The sequence below is a fragment of the Microdochium trichocladiopsis genome (genome assembly GCF_020744255.1).
Source record: "Microdochium trichocladiopsis strain MPI-CAGE-CH-0230 chromosome Unknown B0I36scaffold_2, whole genome shotgun sequence".
NCBI classification, from domain to species: Eukaryota; Fungi; Ascomycota; class Sordariomycetes; order Xylariales; family Microdochiaceae; genus Microdochium; species Microdochium trichocladiopsis.
The window spans coordinates 1-18,261 of NW_025763545.1; the positions used below are offsets into that span (position 1 = coordinate 1).

Sequence of the window (18,261 nt, forward strand, 5' to 3'; positions counted from 1 at the left end):
CCCGAAAGCTTTCGAAAATGACTACGCGATCACTCCAAACCCTAACCTCACGCCGCTCGTCTTCCCGCGGTATAGCATTTCACCATCCCAGCTCCTCATATCGCTACACGAGCTTGCCACATTTCTCAACTCGTGGAGCCTACCGGACCTCCCCTGGGACGCGGCATACCCGGACCGCCTTTACGAAGTCGAATACCGCGTACTTCTCGCGCTCTTTAACGGCAACGGCAACGATGATGAAGAGCCTAGACTAGCCGTGCAGCCCGCAGGGTCCTACCTCAGCCAGAGCCAGAGCCCCAGCCAGAGGCTCGGAGTCATCCTACTGCACGCGATGCTACTCTTCATCTACACGAACCTACGCGAAACGCCGGTTGGCGGCGTCCTCCGTGCGCGCCTTCTCCGCCGGCTACGGGACGCCTTGGCCGCGGCTGCTACCACAGGCGATGATCTACTGCTCGACGACATAGTCTGCACATTTCCCGAGGAGATGCTCTGGGTTAGCCTGGTCGGCGCCGCTACAGCTGCGGCCGCGCCGTGCGGCAGCATAGCATCTGTCCATGAGCAGGATCTCGTGCCTGCGATACTGTCGCAGATTCGGCTCAAGCACGGGCTGTGGCAGTGGGAAGAGGCCAGGCTGTATCTACGGAGGATGCCGACATTCACGACTGATTTTCGCACGGGATGTATTAAGGCTCTAGAAGAAATTTGAAGACGACAAGCCACTCACCGCTTCCACAATCCGCAGTATATCCCTGTCTCCCAAGACACCAGTCGAGCATGCCCATCTACCTAACGCGCGCCCCCTTCCTCGGAGTATTCGAGATGCAAGGCCTCCTGCCCCAATTTTACACTGTTTGTTCTGACATTATACCACTCAGGCAGCCATGACCAACTTTAGGTTCTCCTCATCGTGCAACCTTTGGGACGCATGATATTCACTACGTGGACGCGATGTCTGCCAGGGCGGCGACTAATCTGTTGCCAAGAATAACCGGAGCAGGTATGCAATTAGCTAGGAAGCTCACACTTGGAGAAAGGGGGGTTTTTCCGGGATCTTGTTGATCACAGTGCTGCAAAGCCCCTTACTCACCTCGCAAGTCCCAGCTCGAGGGTCTCTCTGTCGTGGCTGCTGAAGACAAGGCGGAACTGGCCGGCCCTTTCGGCGTGCTCCTCGCCTGGGTGTAGGCCTACGCCGGCGTCAAGGAGCTTCTCGGCGAGCGCGAACTCGCAAGACTGTCTCTCGTCGTCGTTTGCGGTTTGCGATAACGGCGGGCTAAGCCATGGGCTGAGGTCCATGAAGACGAAGAAGCCAGCATTACTGTGTTGCAAAGCCGTCAATTTGCGCAGACGTTAGTAAGAGGCTCCTCATCTGTCAAGATATGTAGCATACAATTGATCTGGTGGCAAGGCAGGGAGAGGGACAGATGAGAGGGGATATGGGATTTGAAGGCGGTTTTGAAGTGATTCGTGCTTGTGACTCACGCAGGTTCGCATCTGACACCAGCCTCTGCGAGCACGCTGACCGTATAGTCGCGCGCGCTTAAAAGCCTCTGCCGGGACAGAGCAGTGAAGGAGGCAACGAATTCGCGGTCTTCGAGAATCGCGGTCCCGATGGCGACCGACAAGCCCGAAGGATTATGGAACCGCATGTTGCAGGACACGGCCCTGCGCAGGGCTGCATTGCGCGTGACGAGGCAGCCGAGCCGGAGTCCGGCGGCTGCGAAATCCTAATTCCGGAGAAGAAAGGCAGATACGTGTAAGCTGGATAAGGAAAGACCAGCAGGGACATTTTGTGTGCGACCTGTCAAGGTCGGGCTTGTGATCATCTTGATCGTATGGCTTTGTTTCCTCACTAACCTTGCTCATGCCATATAGGACGTGCAGTCGGTTGGTATCAATGAGGCCTGCGGGGTCGATCGAGAGCACTGACGTAAAGCCCTGGGCAAACTTCACGTCCTTCGCGTATGTGGAGAGTGCATAGACCTCGTCGCTGATGAGGTGAATGCTGTTATGCTCGCAAAAGGCCATGATGGCGCGCAAGGTCTGTGCAGGATATGTACGTCCTAGACAGCAAATGTGGTTAGCCAGATGTCCCGCTGTGCCGCGGGATTAATTAACATGATATTAAACGAGCCATGCAGTCCTGCAGTACCTAGAGGGTTGTGCGGGTTCACAATCAGCAGCGCCTTGACCTGAACACCTCTAGGGGCAGCGGTATCGAGCGCTTCCTGAAACGACGAGACGACTTCAGGCGCCAAGGCGTCTGCACCATGCACATTCGCATAGACCATGCGCAGGGCCGAGGTGTTGCCAAAGTCGAGCTCGAAACGGCCGTAGACCGGCCCGCTGACAAGGATGCCGTCGCCGGGGTCCGCGATGCTGAAGCCCAGGAGCTCGTGCATGGCAGTCAGGCCAGTCCCCGTGATGATGTGCTCTGCCTCAACCGATTGGACCGGGCTGAAATACTCGTTCATGTGCGCGGCCATGGCAACGGGAAATCGGGGTCCGCCTTCAGTGCTGAAGCGATATGTGTAGGCCAGAGCTGGGATGGACGCCTGGCACCCGGCGGTGCACATGTCAGCATGATAAGGTCTCGAGCAAGGCTGGCGGGTCAACGAGCGACTAACATGCTGCTGGGCGAAATCGTGAATCTCATCTAGCATCAGGGCCTAGCTCTGCGTCAGCATTGTTGCGACCCATCATCCATTACACTTGCAGCCCATACATTTTCAGAGGTTGCAAAGGAGATGACGCCGCCTGGGTTGGACACTGGATCGTAGCGGTTGTTAGCCCCGGGCGCAAACCGCCATGGGATATCGAGGGTTGCGGCGCCCGCAGCGCCTCTTCGTGACAGCATCTCCGAGTCGCGGGGGACAGAGTCGTTGCACCTGTAAGGGGAACTCAATAGACAAAAGGCGTGCTGGCACCCCTCTCATGGAGAGCAGCCGCATCGCTCTATTTGTATGTTGGGACGAACTGTCACCCATGTTCCAAGGGTTACCAAGGGTTCGCATAACTCTCCGTGGGGACACCACGACCTAACCCCCTTGGGAAAATGCTAGTCTTGGCGGCGGGGCCCCCGTCGGGTTAAGACGGCCAGCTCTGCTCAACGGGACTGTCGACCGAAAAATTTGCCCCGCGGCGTTCCGCACCAGCCACGGTATCAAGCTCAGTCTAACTTGGGTAAACCCACTTATAAGGTAGGTTCAGCTCAGTCGAAGCTCAAGCCAACCGCTAGGAGAGCCATTTAGTACGGTATAGATTTGCTTTATAGAGTGATATATTCCTCCAGCCTCATATCATGGTATCACTCTGAAGAATGGGCGCGTTCAGAATCAATGTGCTGGTATTCGTGCTAGCTCCATCAAGAAACTCAATCGGATCCAAAAGCTTTCTACCCAAATCTGATCTTTACGCCTTGATATAAGGAATTCCAGTGAGCTTGTAGCCGACTTCTGAAAGAACTGGCCTCTCGATTGGTCTGTCCTTGTTGTACGGGCAGGGCACACCGTCCCGGAGAACAGGAATGCCACCGACATGCATGGCATTTGGCCAATGCGTGGTACTCTTGAGATCCTCGAAGGCACCCTTCTTCCGAATCAAGTCCTCGTGTGTGGCCTCCGTGACGGGCAGATAGCATGTGTACATGGCAAATCTCGGCTGGGTGCCCTCGGGACTGAGGTTGTAGTGCGGGGTGCGGCTGTCCCACAACAAGAGATCACCCGGTTCTGCGTTGACCTTGATCCATTCGCAGCCCTTGTTCTTCAGCCACTCCATGCCCTCGGCAGTGAAGCCGTACCACTCGTTCGTCCAAGCCCAGATCCGGTTGGGTTCGTTCTTGAAGGCCTCGTGGAATTCCTCGCTGAGCAGATGGGCCCCTTTACACACGATGAGGCCGCCGTCGCGGTCGCCATTCGGAAGGATGTTGACAATGCCTTGCAGGCACCGGAAACCCGGTTTGGCAGGGTCCTGGTCCTGGTGAGGCCATGGCTTATTGCTGGCGACGTCAGAGCGACTAGGGAACGCCATGTTGATATTGTCAAATGACACAATCAAATCTGGCGTGCCATACGCCTTTTGGAAAGCGTCAATAACGCCGGGCTCTTGCCGTACTGCCCACGTAAACGACTCGTGGGCCACGCCGTAGCCATTGACCATGCCCTTCTCGTTGATGATGGGCAGATGCTCGTTTCTGATAGTCGAAGGGTCGTCCCTGCGAAAACCCATTCCGCCATTGCTGCCATGTTTGACCGAAATGTTAGTCCTCATGTCCGCACCATCAATAGAACCCACTGTTGATATCGGCTCTTGCTTACAAGTTTTCCAGCCAGCTGTACATAGCGTCGGCATATCGGTCGGCCCTGTCTCGTGGAACCGCACCCTTGACGACGACATAACCATCACGAAGCAGATCGTCCCTCCAGTCACCAAATGACTGGTGCGGTTGCGAGAAGAGGCGATCAGGACCAGAGGGCTTGGCCACGAGTGCCTGTTGCGTCTTGGACGTGGGGACCGCCACTGGGGCCACGTAGGCGGAAGCCTTGACCGAGTCTGAGTTAACAACCATGGTGTTCTGCTGCGTGCAAAGGTCTTCGTGGGAACCCTTAGTTCTTGCGGAGCACACGGGGATGTATAGTGAGCCAACGACTGGATGCGGCGTATAAATCTGCGTAGCGAAAGCTAAAAGATTGAAGTCGCCAGGCCTTCAATGATTATTTTGAGCCTCGTCAGGAGGCATCTGCTACTTTTTATCTCAGAATGGTTGGTCGTCGAGGCCTGCGACTCACGGAGCAGAACCCCGACACATGCACAAGCAGACAATCATTGGCGTCACTCAACATCGAGATACCGTGCCGAGGGGCGGGGAGACGCCCTCCCGGCACACATGGCGAGCACGTCGGCTTGCCGTCGGCTCGGAATCGGCCCGGTAACTTTGAGTTTGGGGGATTGTGGAGTCGTGATGCCGAAGAGGCGGGGGAGTTTCCGGGAATGTGGAGAGCCGATTGGGGAATGCGGAGAACGACGCTCACGGGGAGCCGATGGAGGGGTGAGCCTGGTGTTCTTGGGATTGCCATTTAACCAGGCTGGGGCGTCTCCAAAACATCAATCATCAGAGACAAAGTCAAATCCTTTACACTCAGTTTAGTCTTCGTTAGAGCGACCTCTCTCAATGTTGCCACTCAGCGGATGCTACAATACCCGATTTCAGAAAAGCCACCTTTATTGTCCTAACCCGTCCACGATTCTACTCCAGGCCCGGTATAGTCACCATGCCGCTCAGGAACCTCGATGTTGAGGTGCCAGTGGTGCCCATCAACCCGCCCACAGTTGGTCGCGGGGGGTACACAGGGCTCAACCCCCGTACTGAGACTCTCCCCAGGGGCTGGAAGTTTGACCACCCTGACGCAAAGCCCATAGACTCTGACATCACTGTTGACCACGATGTCGCGGTCAGGATGCGAGACGGCACCACCCTATATGCCGACATCTACCGGCCGCCATCCTCCAGCGCTGGCGACAAGGTGCCCGCCATCGTTTGCTGGTCTCCGTTTGGCAAGCAGTTCAACGGCATCCTGTCGCTGGGTCTCATGGTCCCCTGGGATCTGGGCATTCCCAAGGGCACGCTCTCCGGCCTTGAGAAGTTTGAGGGACCTGATCCGGCCGAGTGGGTGCCGCGCGGCTATGCCATTGTCAACATCGACGCGCGAGGTGCTTTCGACAGCGAGGGCACCATGGTGATAATGGGCACGCAAGAGGCCGAGGACTGCTACGACAGCATTGAAGCCTGTGCCAAGATGCCCTGGTGCAACGGCAAGGTCGGCATGGCCGGCAACTCGCATTTGGCCATCATCCAGTGGTTCGTTGCTGCCCTCAGGCCGCCAAGTCTGGCAGCGATAGCGCCGTGGGAGGGCTGCGGTGACCTCTATCGCGAGCAGTTTGCGCGCGGCGGCATCTACGGCGGTGACCTCTTCGACAAGCTTATTGTCAAGTATATGCTGCAGGGTCGCAGTGGTATCGAGAGCTTTGGCGACATGTTTAAAAAGCACCCGCTGGCCAATGCGTGGTGGAACGACAAACGCCCCGACATGAAGAAAATCAACATCCCAACATACATCACCGGCACGTGGACCAACACGATGCACGGCATGGGGGCCATTCGCGGCTGGCTCGAGGTCGACACCCCCGACAAGTGGATGCGCTGGCACCCATGGCAGGAATGGTACGACCTCTGGGGCAATAATCAGGCCCGCGAGGAGCTGCTGCAGTTCTTCGACTACTTCCTGCTGGACAAAAAGAACAATGGCTGGAATACTGTCCCTCGTCTCCGAATGGCCACTCTTCGGTTTGGCAAAAAGGAGCCTCAGTCTTATGAGAACATCGTCGAGGATGAATTTCCTCCTGCGCGAACCCAGTACAAGAAGTTCTATCTCGCCCCAGAGGGCAAGGTGTCTGTTGAGCAGCCACTCCAAGGTCCCTCACACATCGCCAGCTATAACTCCGAGACCGCCGACAGGCTCGACTTTGTACACACGTTCTCGGAGACGACCACCATCATGGGCATTCCCAAGGCCGTGTTGTACATGTCGTGTCCTGACTACGACGACATGGACGTCTACGTGACGGTGGAGAAGCTCGACAAGAAGGGCAAGCAGATGACCAATCTCAACATCCCGTGGTCTGGCATCCCTGTCAACTCGTTCGAGGAGATGAAGCCCGAGCAGATGACCGAAGTTGTCACTTACAAGGGGCCCATGGGTATCATGCGAGCATCGCTCCGCGCCATTGACGAATCCAAGAGTATGCACCCGCACTGGCCCTACTACCCGCAAGACAAGGCGGAGAAGATCACCCCAGGGACGATTGTGCGGCTGGATATTGGCATCTGGGCCACCGGAATTGAGTTTGAGGCGGGCGAGTCGGTGCGGATAGTCGTCTGTGGACGCGGTCTGGGTGTGAATAATTTCGGCTCATTGGAACATCTGGACAACAAGGGTATACACCAACTGCACCTTGGAGGCGAGCATGGCAGTCACGTTATTCTTCCATTTGTATAGCAAGCCTAAATAGTTAAAGTTGAACAGCCTAGGTTGAAGCGCACACGAACTCCTGTGCAAGTGTAGGCCCAGCCGATGATGGCCGGTTAAGTGTCCAACATGGACCACCGCCAGCGCCTTTATGAAGCCTCCTTGCTCTGCTGCGATCTAAGTATGGACTCCTCCACTCCCAGCGGCCTCATTTCGAGTATATCTACCCTGCGTGGATCCAGCCTGAGCAGCAAGGGCTCTGAATCAATGGGATGGGTTGTGTAGCTATTGTGTGGTCCACCACGAGCAGTAGCCCACAGCTCGCACTCGACCACGACGCGGAGCCTGGCTGCCACGGCTCTGAATTCGGTGAGAGTCTGCGCCGCGGCATCCGAGTCTTCTTCGCCTTCACTCCGCTCACTCCCTTCGCTCCCTTCATAATCTTCGTCAAACGTATCCCACGCATCCCCAGTATTTTCCGTGTCGATGTCCGCCTCCAGGGCCAACGGCAGAGGATGTGTTCCGGGGTCCACGACACGGCTGAGCCAGCCACCACGCCCGACACGGCAGCAAAAGTCGATGAATGCCTTGGCGCTATAACGATTCTTCCACAGGGCAACCTTTTGATCCGCAGTGAGCGAGCGGTAGGTATTCTGCGCGTCGAGCAGCACGGCCGCCGGAATGTACTCGTCACTTTCACCCGGGGATCCATCCAACCCAAATGTGGATCTGATCTGGGTTGATCTTTGCTCTGATTCGGGAAGGAAGAGCTCCTGGATAGGCACGTGCGTGGGAACACAAACGGTAAAATCGGTCAGGTTGGGAAAACGGTGGAACTTGACAGGCCGTTTGGGAGGTCGGTCGTAATCCCAGGCGATCCCACCTGAGATGTCAGCCACATGAAATATGATGTGGTTGATGGCCTTTCTGAGGTCCTTTGCGGGGAGGATTGGCAGCTGCGTGGGCATGTAAGGCGGGTATACAATATGCAAGTCCAGCTTGCCGTGTTGACCAATAAACGGTCTCGTCTCTTCAAAGATCTGCTTGCAGGTCGAGGCCAGCGCCTTGGGGATCTCGCATTGGGACTCGATTCCACTGCCCACATCCACGGCATAGCGCAGCCAGGGGCGGTCGACCTCGCGGTAGTAGATGGCCCACATATACTGCCGAAGCTCTGTTGGCAGGCTCAGGAGCTGGAGATGTGGCTTTCCCTCCATTACTGCCGTGCAGCTGTCGTGTCGGCGGGGTTCGGTTCACGAGTGCGGATGTTGGTGTGTGTGGTGTGCAGGCAGCGCAGCGGTCAACAGGACAGCTAGCATGGTAGGTTGTGGCATGATAGGTGGCGCGTCGCCAAAGTGGACACAAGCCAACGCAGCAATGGCCAACCAATCCCTTGCGATGTCCACATAGTCACGGGCGGGGGGAACAATTGGTGCCATCAGTTCTGTATCCCATATTATTCGCGAGACGGCCAAATGCTTTCCCTCATGTGCGCTCTACCGATAAACAGCATGTAGTGCTTGACAGATAAAGCCTTGAGCGCCCTACAGAAATGACCTCGCAGAGTAGGTGAAAGGTTAAATGAAGTGTGTTCGTGGTGAAGAGTAAGATAACCAATACTGAGGCCCCGTTGGGGCTTGATATGTTGTACCAGTCAGTGAAACAACGTAAAGTGCATGTCCGCGCGACGCGACTATTGGACGTATGAGGGCAGGGCAGGCTCAGTGGTCACCCGCTTGGGATAGAGAAACATGGCGGCGAAGGCAACAGGTACGGCAACTGCACACAATGCCATATTAGTATCAAGGCGCAGAGCAGGAGATGAAAATGCAGGAAAGGACAAAAGAGTCGATGGAGAAGTGCAAGACTCACATGTGGTCCCAATGACATCCTCCAAGTTGAGACCGTCAGCAGCGATCTTTGAGCACTCCGCATTCCAGTCCGGAATGCGTGAAATATCAGCGGGTCCGTCATGCGTCAGAGCGTCCTTGATGAGGGCCTGGAGGGGTGCACCCCAGAGAGAGCTCTCATGTGTGCCGACAAGTGCGGGAGAAGCAAGCGGGCAAACCTTCTGCAGCTCCACGTTGAGAACACCGACACCGCGTTCGTCCTGCAGGTATGCAGAGGCATTCGCGCCGGATTGGGGTTGGACGACGTCGTCAGTGGCACTATAGACAGTGGTGGTCGGCACGTAGGCGGAGGCGCCACCGACGCGGCGGAAAGCCTCGATGAACTTGGCGTTGTACAGCTGCTGGGAGACGGCGGGAGGGCACGACAAGAGACCCAGTTTAGGGCACAACACGTTCAGAAGCACGCTACCGTGATAGTCGGGCGAAACAGCGATGTAGTCGCTGACCACATGGCGTGTTGACGGCCAGTATGTGAAGGCCCACTGAGTGTCGAGGTTGCCTTGGGAAAGGGCAATGACAGACACGTTCTGCGATGTGATGCCGGAAATGTAGTTGATGGCATAAGCCACGAACTCCTGGCAAGCGGTCGAGAGCACGTAAGAAGCGATGTCATGATACAGGGAAACAAAGGACGGTCACTTACGGCGTTCCACGGGACTTCCTCCAGGAGCCATCCCGGAATGTTGAGCCAGACAGGGTCGGCATAGTCCTCCTGTGGAAGTAACTTGGCCAGGTTAGGCTCGTAGCAGAGCCCACCTTTCGTCGCTGTCCCTGGCACGAGAACAACGGGAGGTTTCTTGCCGTACGTGAAGGTGTCTGGGATGTAGATGGCGGCACGGAGCTTCTCCTCGGTGATGGAGTAGGGCACGTCGTCAGCATCCGCAGAGGGGAAGATAACCTTTGCAGGCTCCCGGGTGTTGACATTGTTCTCGCTGTTGGAGCCGGCCGAGTACTGCTGGATTACCCCTTCCAAACTGGTTGGGCCCAGCCCGTTGAGGACAAGCTCGACTGCACTCTGCAGAAGTGCGGTTGGCTTAGCACCACCAACCTTCTTGACGATGGACGCGACTTCCTTGATGGAGGATGGCGTTGCAGTCGGTTTGATCTGGCCCAGCTCGGCCAGCAGGACAGCGCCTACGACACCAACATCGTTTAGCTGGTCGTCGATTTTGTCCAGGGTGCCTTGGAGTGCGCCAGTAAGCCCACCAACAAGCCCCGTAACGCCGCCGAGAAGCCCGGGAACAGCACTGGCAGCGCCAAGCAAGGTAGCGGCAAGAGTCGTGGTACGCATCTCGAAAGCCACAAGTGCAAAAAGAGCGGAAGCGTCGAAAGCTACACAGAAATGGTCGATGTGGAGGAGTAGAACAATGAAACCGCGTCCTCGGCTTGTCTTGATTACCTTAGTCTCCTTTTCTTTCCTGTGAGTAAGTGGGCATCCATCAGCCACCAGAAGTAGAGGAATACACACAAGCGATCATCGCTGTCCCATGCGCCGGGGGGGGGGGGGGTGCATGGATATGAACCCCCTGCCGCCCCTCGGTTTGGGAGAGACCGGGGGTGGGCTCGTGCTCAGTAGTGTGATCCACAGACCCTGTCGATCATTTCCAGGGCAAGGGTGAATTGCTCCAGTCTCCATTTGGGCAGAAGAATCCAGACAGGGACACACACACAAAGCAAAGTACTCTCTTACCAATTCCATTCCTGCGCTAATCCTCCAGTGATCTATTAGAAACGTAGGAGACCATAGTGCGCAAGCCTTGCTCCGCTTTCAAGCCTTGATCAACCAATGTTGTATACGGAATGAGCCAAGATCGGCGTTGAGGTTTTCCTGATTCATAGATTGCGAGCCGATGAAAGCATTCTTCTCTAGCATTGTTAGCAGATCGTGACTGTAGCTGGGGACTCAGGATTAGCGTGCTCGGACCCACTGTCCAGATTCTCCTGCCCAAACGGAGCCAGTCTACCCCAATGACAATGACAGCTGGGCTTACGACGATGGCGCCAGACAATGCCCCACTAGCTGAATCGTCAGCTCGAAGACCCCTTCCTTCTCGGGCATGTCGAGCCGTCCGTGTGGACGTATACTTTACCTACGACAAACGGGGGAATCCACATTGAACTGCGTGTCGGCTCCAGATTCCATCCTGCACAACATCACGTCAAGCCCCTGTCCATCTATTGACTACGAACCGCTTGAACCCCGCGCCTGCGGGATATCGGACTTAAAACTGCCGCGAGATACGGATCGCGCAAGGAATAATTGAAAGAAGCCTCCCCGTGTTGCCGTGGTGCAGGCGGTCCACACTGTCAGGATCAAACGAGCCCGGCCCTCCTTGACTCGCAAGTATAAGCACTGCTAAGTATGCTTGTCGGTTAGGGTCCCGGGACTAGTGGCAAGACATTGCAGAGATACACCAAGCATCAGGCAAATTGGCCGCAGCTTGAGCGTTTCTTATTTGCCAACTAGTATCTTTCTAGTCAGGACCGACGCACGCCAGATTGTGTGTGTTCTACAGGAAGCGCTGTTGAGCTGTTGGCCCAGTGTGTCAGTCGGTGCTAGCGTAAACCTTGGCCACAGTCGTAGCGAAGCGAGGGGCTCTAACCAATGCTGAGATATAGGAGCAACCTGGCGCTGATTTGTGGCGTCGTTGGGACACTGTGGGGAGGAGGATGTTGTGTGCCCTGGCAGCACACTAAGAGAGCAAAGCTCGCTTGTCATGGCCGGCGATGGGTAGTGCCGCCACGGACTTCCCAGATTTCCGCGGCCGATCAGTAACCCATGGGGAAACAGTGTGGCTTGCAGGGCTCACGGCCACGGCCGAGTTGCTGGTAGTGCCACCTTGGCTGGGCCGGAAATCCCTGCGAGCAGGTTGACACTATTGGCAGGCTGCAGGTCGGTTCACGCCCGGGCCATTGTCGAGATCCAGAATGAGTCATGGCTGCTCCAAGAGCCCGTCAACCAGCAATGTTCAGACCCCTATTGTGATCTGCTCTGCCTGCAGACACACCATCGCTCAAGGCTTCCATGACGAGCCGGATGGAAAACGAATCGCAAGGAAAGGCAACTTGACAGACAGGGCCTACATGTCGTGCGAGCCCTTCCCTCGGTAGGGGTTGCAGGGTCCCCATGCATCACTTGGGGAGTTCCACTATGGTGATCTTGCCGCTATTATGTATTCGATCATTGGTCGACCGGATACCGTCCCGCCGGAGCTGTTACCAGGTTCATAAACCCACCTAGCCGCTGGCTTGCCATTGCTTATTTCGCTCGGCAATCCTTTGCGCGAACCGATTTCGAGAGCGTTGTGACACCAGCAGTACAACATCGACGGAGCGCATTCCACGGAGCTGTGCAAGGTTGTCTCGAGTGCTCCAGGTTGGCATCGTTCTCCATGCACCGATTCCTTTCCATCGTCGCCTCGTGCCTCTGGCTCTCAGTGGTTCTGGCTGTGGCTCCGACGCCACCACCAGTCTGCGGCGTAAGTTGGTAGCAGACATGATTGCACATGGCTGGACAAAGCTGACTCTATGCCTACCCAGCTTCTCTGTCTCAAGGAGGCCGTCTCTGCCTCGCCATGCGGAACGAACCAAACATGCATCTGTACCAACGCCCAGCTCACGGCTACCGCCCAGCTCTGTGTCCAGTCAAACTGCACCATCAAAGAGTCACTGAGCACCATGAACTACTCGATGGCCTCGTGCCATGCACCGATCCGCGATGAGAGCTTGGAGACCATGTGGCTCGGCATGTCGTTTTTCATTGTCTCGGTGGTTTTCTTCATCCTGCGCCTTGTCTCACGGGTGGTCGGCAAAGCCGGCTTCCAATGGGATGACTACAGCATGGTCGGTGCTATCCTCGCCGGCGGGGGCTTCGCGGCAACGAGCGTGCCGCTATACTGGTATGGGCTGGGCAGGGACATTTGGACTGTGCCATTTGAAGACATTACCAAGATGCTGATCGTATGTCATGCCTCACCCATTAGGGCCTCACCAGAGCTTGCAGGGACTGACCAGCACGGTGCAATACAGGGGTACTACCACGGCGAATGGGTCTATGCAGTCGCCATCTTCTTTACCAAGATGTCTCTGCTCCTCTTCTACCTCAGAGTTTTCCCGGTTCGCAACATCCGGATTCAGGTCTACGTCCTGATGGGATGCCTCGTCACATACAGCATCTTGGCCGTCGCGGTGTCTTGCAACCAATGCCGGCCTGTGTGGGGTGCGTGGGAATACTGGCATGGCGAGGCAGACATCTCTTGTCTCGACCGCAATGCCCTTGGCTGGGCGTCAGCCGTGGTGAACATGTCACTTGACATTGCCATCATCGTCCTGCCCCTGCGGCCGCTATCAAAGCTCGCCATGTCAAAGAGGAAGAAGGCTCAGGTCATCATCATGTTCATGGTTGGTACATTGTAAGTTGTCCATCCGCCACCACGCACAGCAGATCTCCGAGCTAACACCCGTTCGTCAGCGTCACCGTTGTCAGCATTGTCCGCCTGCAATCCCTCATTCACTTTTCCCACAGCACCAACCCAACGTGGGACTACCGCGAGATGGGGTATTGGAGCCAAATCGAGGTTCATGTCGGCAACGTCTGCGCTTGCATGCCAGCGACATACTCGCTGCTCAAGAAGGCGCTGCCTTCTATCATGGGCAGCTCTGGCGTCAAGTCCAAGGACACTATGCAAAGCGACGATACTGGAGGCTATCTGTCGCACTCTTCCAAGCCGACTCGCATCAAGGAGGATCATGAGCAAAACTTTGTTCGGCTGCAGGACTTTGAGCCCGGCAAGGGCGCGGTTAGGGAGGCCACTTCTACCGCTTGATTTTGTGTTCATAACTGGCTGTGCGTTATTTCAGACCAGGGACCATGGTATTGATCTATTAGAATATACAAGTCTTTCTCTCTGGCTCTCCTGAGCATTCTTCAGCGCCCTCTCTGCGTGCGCATCCACTAGGTGAAAGCCTTGTGTGCATTCTCTTGGCTACTTGATTTTCCACTCGAACAGCCCTATGTCTAGTCTAACCATTTATCCGGATGTAAAACACCGGCGCAACGCCTTGGATGCTTGATCCACGGGACCCGCCACCAGCTAGCCCCAAGCACGCCCTCGGACAAGCCTATCGACCAGGAAGCTGAATGCTCTTGTGGCGATGCCTTTGGCGCTAAGGCTAGACGGCGTCTTCCGCGGACACTACGGTTCCAAGCACTAGTCTCTCCGTGACGCGCTTGTCCAAGGAGACCCAGTGGCGATCCACTTCACCTGGAACAATGCCCGCTCGTGACAGCCGTTGCGACTATGCATCCAAATTACGTCAAGCCTGCCCCTGAGCGCAGAGCTCTAGTTTCCCCACCACAGGCGTTTCCACTATCTTGCGCGCGCCAGCGACGAGCGCATGAATTGTGTCTCAAGATTGCTGGGATCGACAGCTTAGACTTCCCACTAACAACTCATGAAGCAGCACCGGTGGTCCTTAGCCTGCGAGAAGCAGAGGCGCGCGAGGCGCGACACCCGTGAATCGGACCGCGGACCGCGTCGGCTAAGTGCAGGTGTGACAGCCCTCCGTCCCTCCCTCTCAGGCGCGCATTCGGCCGAGAGCGTGGTGGAAAATCACACAACTCACCCCGAGCTCGAGAAGTGCCATGCAGATCACTTCGGAAAATGACCGGGGGATAAGAGGTGTTGTTGATTCATGGGTCCCCCACAAGTATCCGCCAACTCATAGCCGCTAGCTCCTCGTTCTCCTCCTATCTCATATCTCGTGCATCCAAGTCAGCGTAATGCCATCCATCTTCAGAGACTCGGCCAGCTCCTCGGCAACCCGCGGAATGTAGGGTAACGGCTCGAGACAAATCGCCTCGAGTTGGGGTAGTTTTCTCCTCCACCGTTCCCCTGAGGCGAGTGCGGCGCCGATGCCGCTGCGGGCCCATATGTGGCAGAGCTCCTCGTGGCGCGGCTGAAAGCGGAAGGCCAGCTTGAGCAGACTCTTGGGCAGGTTGTCGAGGAACTTGGGCCAGGTGTTGACCTCAAGCCAGTCGATCAGCAGGTGTGGCTCGACCCGGAGGAAGCGCAGGTGGCTGAGCTGAGAGAGGCAGGTCAGTCGTCCGAGAGGGCCGAGCAGATACCCGAGCTCGACGGGGTCGAAGTCGGCCGCCGTGAAGCTCAGGCTGCGCAGGGTATCGCGGCGCTCGAGGATTGCCATGTTGTAGTCGTCGTTGGTGCCGGCCGATGTTGAGGGCGATGGAGGGACGGCGTGACGGGTCAGATTGAGGGAGAGGGTCTCAAGTTTCCTTGCGGACCGCAGGAGGAGCGTTGCCTCGCCAGGATGGTCGAGGTGGACGAGGTTCAGCTCTGTAATCTGCGCGATGACGCTGGTTGCTGTGTCATTCGTGTTGACGTCTTGCAGACAGTGGTCGGACAAGTCCAGGCGCTTGAGTTTGCCAGCTCGAAGCTTCAGGATGGGTAGGATTCCCTCGAGGCCGTTTCCGTCGCCGGAATCCTCGGGTAGGAGGACCGGCCCGTCCAGGGAAGGTCCCTGCTGAAGCTGCAGTACATCGAGTCTTTGTAGCGGCTCGAATTTGCCATGGCTAGTGCTTCCACCTTCATTAGCTGCGTCTGTTTGTGTCGGTGGCGGTCGCTGTGTGATGCTTAATGTGTTGAGCGAGTCTATGAGATTATTATCTTCGTCAGGCAACAATATGCGGAGTGCCGCTTGCAGATTCCTGGACGAGGAGTCGACAGTGAAAGGTACGTGGACGAGGAGTCTTTGCAGACTTGGCAAGAGGCAGATGAGCAGTGCAACTAGTTTCTGCTGTACGGCCTGTTGGTGACCCCTGACGGCGGCATCCTCCGTTAACAGGTGCATCTTCTCAAACAGCTGCCGGTGGTCTCCGTGGACGTCGTTGACCGCGAGAATGCTTCTTGAGGTCTCCCACCATCGTGCGTCGAACGAGAGCTGAAGAGGAACCGCCAGGCTGACGACAAGCCTCCCCAGCCGGGGGTTCTGCGAGACGGTCCGGAGCAGGCGCAGACAACGACGGGCACCGGGATTCGAGCCGTCGAGCGGCAGCACAATATTTGCGTACAGCAGCGGCCTGGCGATGTCGAGCAGGCGGTGGCTGGTGAGGCACAGCGACCACAAGACCGACCGCCGCGCAGTGAAGCCGGAGTCGGGTCTTGTGCGACCAAACTCGAGGGGCCGCAGCTCAAAGTACCGCAGGATCGCCAGCCATATCTCGTACGGCAGCGCCGGGATGGACCCCGCGGCGGCAGGCCGGTGGTGTGGCGGGTGGCTGCTCGCCGTCATGGCTGTGCTGCCACAAGAGGCAGGCGGGCCTCGACGTGTTGGACTGGCAGGAGTGCCACTTCTGCCGACAGCCAGCTCTCCTGGGAGTGTGGTTGAGCTCGGGGAAACAAAGGGCTGGCTCGGTGGTGATGGGATGGAAAGAGTCTGAGCACTGCTGGTGATGGATGACGTTTGATTGGCAGAATGCCCGCAGGCAAACTCCGTACAGGGTAGGCGGTCAGGACCCAGGCCCCCGGTCGCCGGACTCATCCTCCGGATTCCATGTCGATCCGATCACGGTCAACCTTCGCCAGACAGAACATCTTCTAATTTAGTAAATCGGACTCGTACAGATCAAAAAGAGCGTGAGCAGTTCCCATGGTCTGCGAGGACATTCATTGCTCGTGGTGTGGGCATCTCCTGAAAGCATCATTGTCTACCAAATTCATTGGGAGTCGTGCACCAGGTTTGGGTGAACTGCCGACCACAACAAGACAACTGGGAGAGTTCGCCCCTTTCGGCGATACCACCCTTGCCTCTGGCCAATAATTCGAGGCATAGCTTATCTTGAGCAGATCTGGCCGCTGGTTGGCAAAAACAAAGTTGACAAGTATGCAGTCACTAGGGCGCGCCCAGCAATCGTGGGGCAAATACTCTGTCCCGCATCGATTTATCGGTGATGTCACAAATAAGCAAGACAAGTGTTTGAGATTCCCATAAGATGCCAAAACCTCCCCATACTCTGGTCTATCTCATGGCTTAATTTCAACGACAGTGCCACAACCCAAAATAAACACTATGGCTTCGTCGGCGCTTTTCCCTCTTGCAGAGTCATTTTCTCACAACGGGTGGGCCATCAGGTACACCACAATGCCTTGTCCAGACTCTCCAGACAACTGGGTAGTCTTTGTGCACGGCACCCCATGGTCCTCAGATGTATTCCAGCCTCTCGCAAAGGCTCTGCATGCCATGGGAAACTACAACATCCTACTTTACGACCTCCCAGGCTACGGCCAATCGCAACAATGGACGGCACCGGACAGTCACAGTTCAGAGCCAGATGCCTCGGTCAAGGCCCAGGGCCAGGCACTCGCCAGTCTGCTCAACCATCTCGCGCTTTCGGGCACCCAGAAAAGACCGCGAGTCATCGCGCACGACATTGCGGGCGTCATCTCGCTGCGCGCACACCTCCTGCATGGCTGCGAGTACGAGAGTCTGGCCCTGCTCGACACCAACTGCGTCCTGCCCTGGGGTGATAAGCTTTACAACCTCGTCCGGTCCAGCCCAGAGGTGTTTGAGGAGATGCCACAAGGCATATTTGAGGGAGCCCTGCGGGCGATCATTCGCAGCGCGAGGGCGAGGACAGACCTCGGGCTCGCGGGAGATGGGTGGGAAGATATCCTTGCGCGGCCGTGGATCGATAGCATAGAGGGTCAGAGGGAGGTTGGTCGAACATCGTCACGGCTTAGCCCGCAGGTCAGTTTTGTCAGGCAGATCAAGCAGGCGGACGATACGCATACGAGCGAGCTGCTAGAGCAAGGGCTTTATGGGGCAGTTCGGTGTCCTGTCAAGATACTTTGGGGCAAGGAGGACCACTGGATTCCACGGGAGAAGATGGAAAAGTTGGCAGCTCTTCTGGGAGACAACCTGAAGACGTTTGTGACCGTGCCCGGCGCTGGTCATCTCATCATGTTGGATCAGCCGGAGCGTATTGCGGTGGAAATATGCAGATGGATTGAGTTTGGGCAATGAGACTCTCGTGGCCTGATGAGGTCTCCCTTTGGATACAAGGATTGTGAAGCTCTCTGCGGTTTGACGTGGTGTTGTCGGCATTGTCGGCGCTTCCTTGCTCGCCGTCTACATTCATTGCACTGCACATGCCAATGAGTACTAGGAAAGGGCCCGGAAGATGAATAGGCAGACGCAGTAAAACATCGTTTGAGCGAACGAGGAGAGTTTTCTATAAGGCCGCATCAGCTCACGTGCGCAATTGTCGCCAGCAACCTTGATGGCCGTGCCTCCGAAATGTATGGGGGGCG

The 18,261-nt window shown here is 56.5% G+C and overlaps 9 protein-coding genes across 9 annotated transcripts; 4 read left to right on the forward strand and 5 right to left on the reverse strand.

The window, feature by feature from the left end:
• Positions 1-10: 10 nt before the first annotated feature.
• Positions 11-709, forward strand: B0I36DRAFT_358773 (uncharacterized protein; the record flags this gene model as incomplete). The annotated part of the gene is made up of 1 exon (XM_046158014.1): positions 11-709. A coding segment is annotated over one exon (699 nt), but the record flags the coding sequence as incomplete, so codon positions are not given.
• Positions 710-1,086: 377 nt separating this feature from the next.
• Positions 1,087-2,857, reverse strand: B0I36DRAFT_236531 (1-aminocyclopropane-1-carboxylate synthase; the record flags this gene model as incomplete). The annotated part of the gene is made up of 6 exons (XM_046149473.1): positions 1,087-1,318; positions 1,483-1,727; positions 1,858-2,063; positions 2,153-2,555; positions 2,628-2,669; positions 2,726-2,857. The coding sequence occupies 6 exons, from the start codon at positions 2,855-2,857 to the stop codon at positions 1,087-1,089; spliced, it is 1,260 nt and encodes a 419-aa protein (XP_046016142.1).
• A 554-nt stretch (positions 2,858-3,411) lies between these two features.
• Positions 3,412-4,567, reverse strand: B0I36DRAFT_237800 (uncharacterized protein; the record flags this gene model as incomplete). The annotated part of the gene is made up of 2 exons (XM_046149558.1): positions 3,412-4,237; positions 4,317-4,567. The coding sequence occupies 2 exons, from the start codon at positions 4,565-4,567 to the stop codon at positions 3,412-3,414; spliced, it is 1,077 nt and encodes a 358-aa protein (XP_046016143.1).
• A 703-nt stretch (positions 4,568-5,270) lies between these two features.
• Positions 5,271-7,055, forward strand: B0I36DRAFT_371760 (X-Pro dipeptidyl-peptidase C-terminal non-catalytic domain-containing protein; the record flags this gene model as incomplete). The annotated part of the gene is made up of 1 exon (XM_046160042.1): positions 5,271-7,055. The coding sequence occupies one exon, from the start codon at positions 5,271-5,273 to the stop codon at positions 7,053-7,055; it is 1,785 nt and encodes a 594-aa protein (XP_046016144.1).
• On the reverse strand, positions 7,041-8,283 carry B0I36DRAFT_313165 (uncharacterized protein). Its single transcript, XM_046152590.1, has one exon. It carries the CDS (start codon positions 8,240-8,242, stop codon positions 7,175-7,177), a length of 1,068 nt encoding a protein of 355 aa, XP_046016145.1. The 5' UTR covers positions 8,243-8,283; the 3' UTR covers positions 7,041-7,174.
• Positions 8,284-8,475: 192 nt separating this feature from the next.
• On the reverse strand, positions 8,476-10,275 carry B0I36DRAFT_282680 (uncharacterized protein). Its single transcript, XM_046151521.1, has 3 exons — positions 9,579-10,275; positions 8,898-9,510; positions 8,476-8,804 (listed from the first exon to the last, which is right to left on the reverse strand). The coding sequence occupies exons 1-3, from the start codon at positions 10,224-10,226 to the stop codon at positions 8,719-8,721; spliced, it is 1,347 nt and encodes a 448-aa protein (XP_046016146.1). The 5' UTR covers positions 10,227-10,275; the 3' UTR covers positions 8,476-8,718.
• A 2,493-nt stretch (positions 10,276-12,768) lies between these two features.
• B0I36DRAFT_282683 (uncharacterized protein) lies at positions 12,769-13,801 on the forward strand. Its single transcript, XM_046151522.1, has 3 exons — positions 12,769-12,895; positions 12,965-13,347; positions 13,407-13,801. The coding sequence occupies exons 1-3, from the start codon at positions 12,776-12,778 to the stop codon at positions 13,759-13,761; spliced, it is 858 nt and encodes a 285-aa protein (XP_046016147.1). The 5' UTR covers positions 12,769-12,775; the 3' UTR covers positions 13,762-13,801.
• An 888-nt stretch (positions 13,802-14,689) lies between these two features.
• Positions 14,690-16,243, reverse strand: B0I36DRAFT_358779 (uncharacterized protein; the record flags this gene model as incomplete). Its single annotated transcript, XM_046158015.1, has 1 exon — positions 14,690-16,243. One exon carries the CDS (start codon positions 16,241-16,243, stop codon positions 14,690-14,692), a length of 1,554 nt encoding a protein of 517 aa, XP_046016148.1.
• A 777-nt stretch (positions 16,244-17,020) lies between these two features.
• Positions 17,021-17,974, forward strand: B0I36DRAFT_402476 (Alpha/Beta hydrolase protein; the record flags this gene model as incomplete). Its single annotated transcript, XM_046161728.1, has 1 exon — positions 17,021-17,974. One exon carries the CDS (start codon positions 17,021-17,023, stop codon positions 17,972-17,974), a length of 954 nt encoding a protein of 317 aa, XP_046016149.1.
• Between the last annotated feature and the right edge of the window lie 287 nt (positions 17,975-18,261).

Bases quoted from the DNA above. Each gene is read 5' to 3' on its own strand.
- B0I36DRAFT_313165 (XM_046152590.1), bottom strand. From the start codon at position 8,242: ATGGAGGGAAAGCCACATCTCCAGCTCCTGAGCCTGCCAACAGAGCTT.
- B0I36DRAFT_282680 (XM_046151521.1), bottom strand. From the start codon at position 10,226: ATGCGTACCACGACTCTTGCCGCTACCTTGCTTGGCGCTGCCAGTGCT. The intron at 9,511-9,578 runs GTAAGTGACCGT...ACCGCTTGCCAG, and splicing joins AGGAAGTCCCGTGGAACGCC to GAGTTCGTGGCTTATGCCAT. The intron at 8,805-8,897 runs GTGAGTCTTGCA...CATTGTGTGCAG, and splicing joins GGATGTCATTGGGACCACAT to TTGCCGTACCTGTTGCCTTC.
- B0I36DRAFT_282683 (XM_046151522.1), top strand. From the start codon at position 12,776: ATGGTCGGTGCTATCCTCGCCGGCGGGGGCTTCGCGGCAACGAGCGTG. The intron at 12,896-12,964 runs GTATGTCATGCC...GGTGCAATACAG, and splicing joins ACATTACCAAGATGCTGATC to GGGTACTACCACGGCGAATG. The intron at 13,348-13,406 runs GTAAGTTGTCCA...CCCGTTCGTCAG, and splicing joins ATGTTCATGGTTGGTACATT to CGTCACCGTTGTCAGCATTG.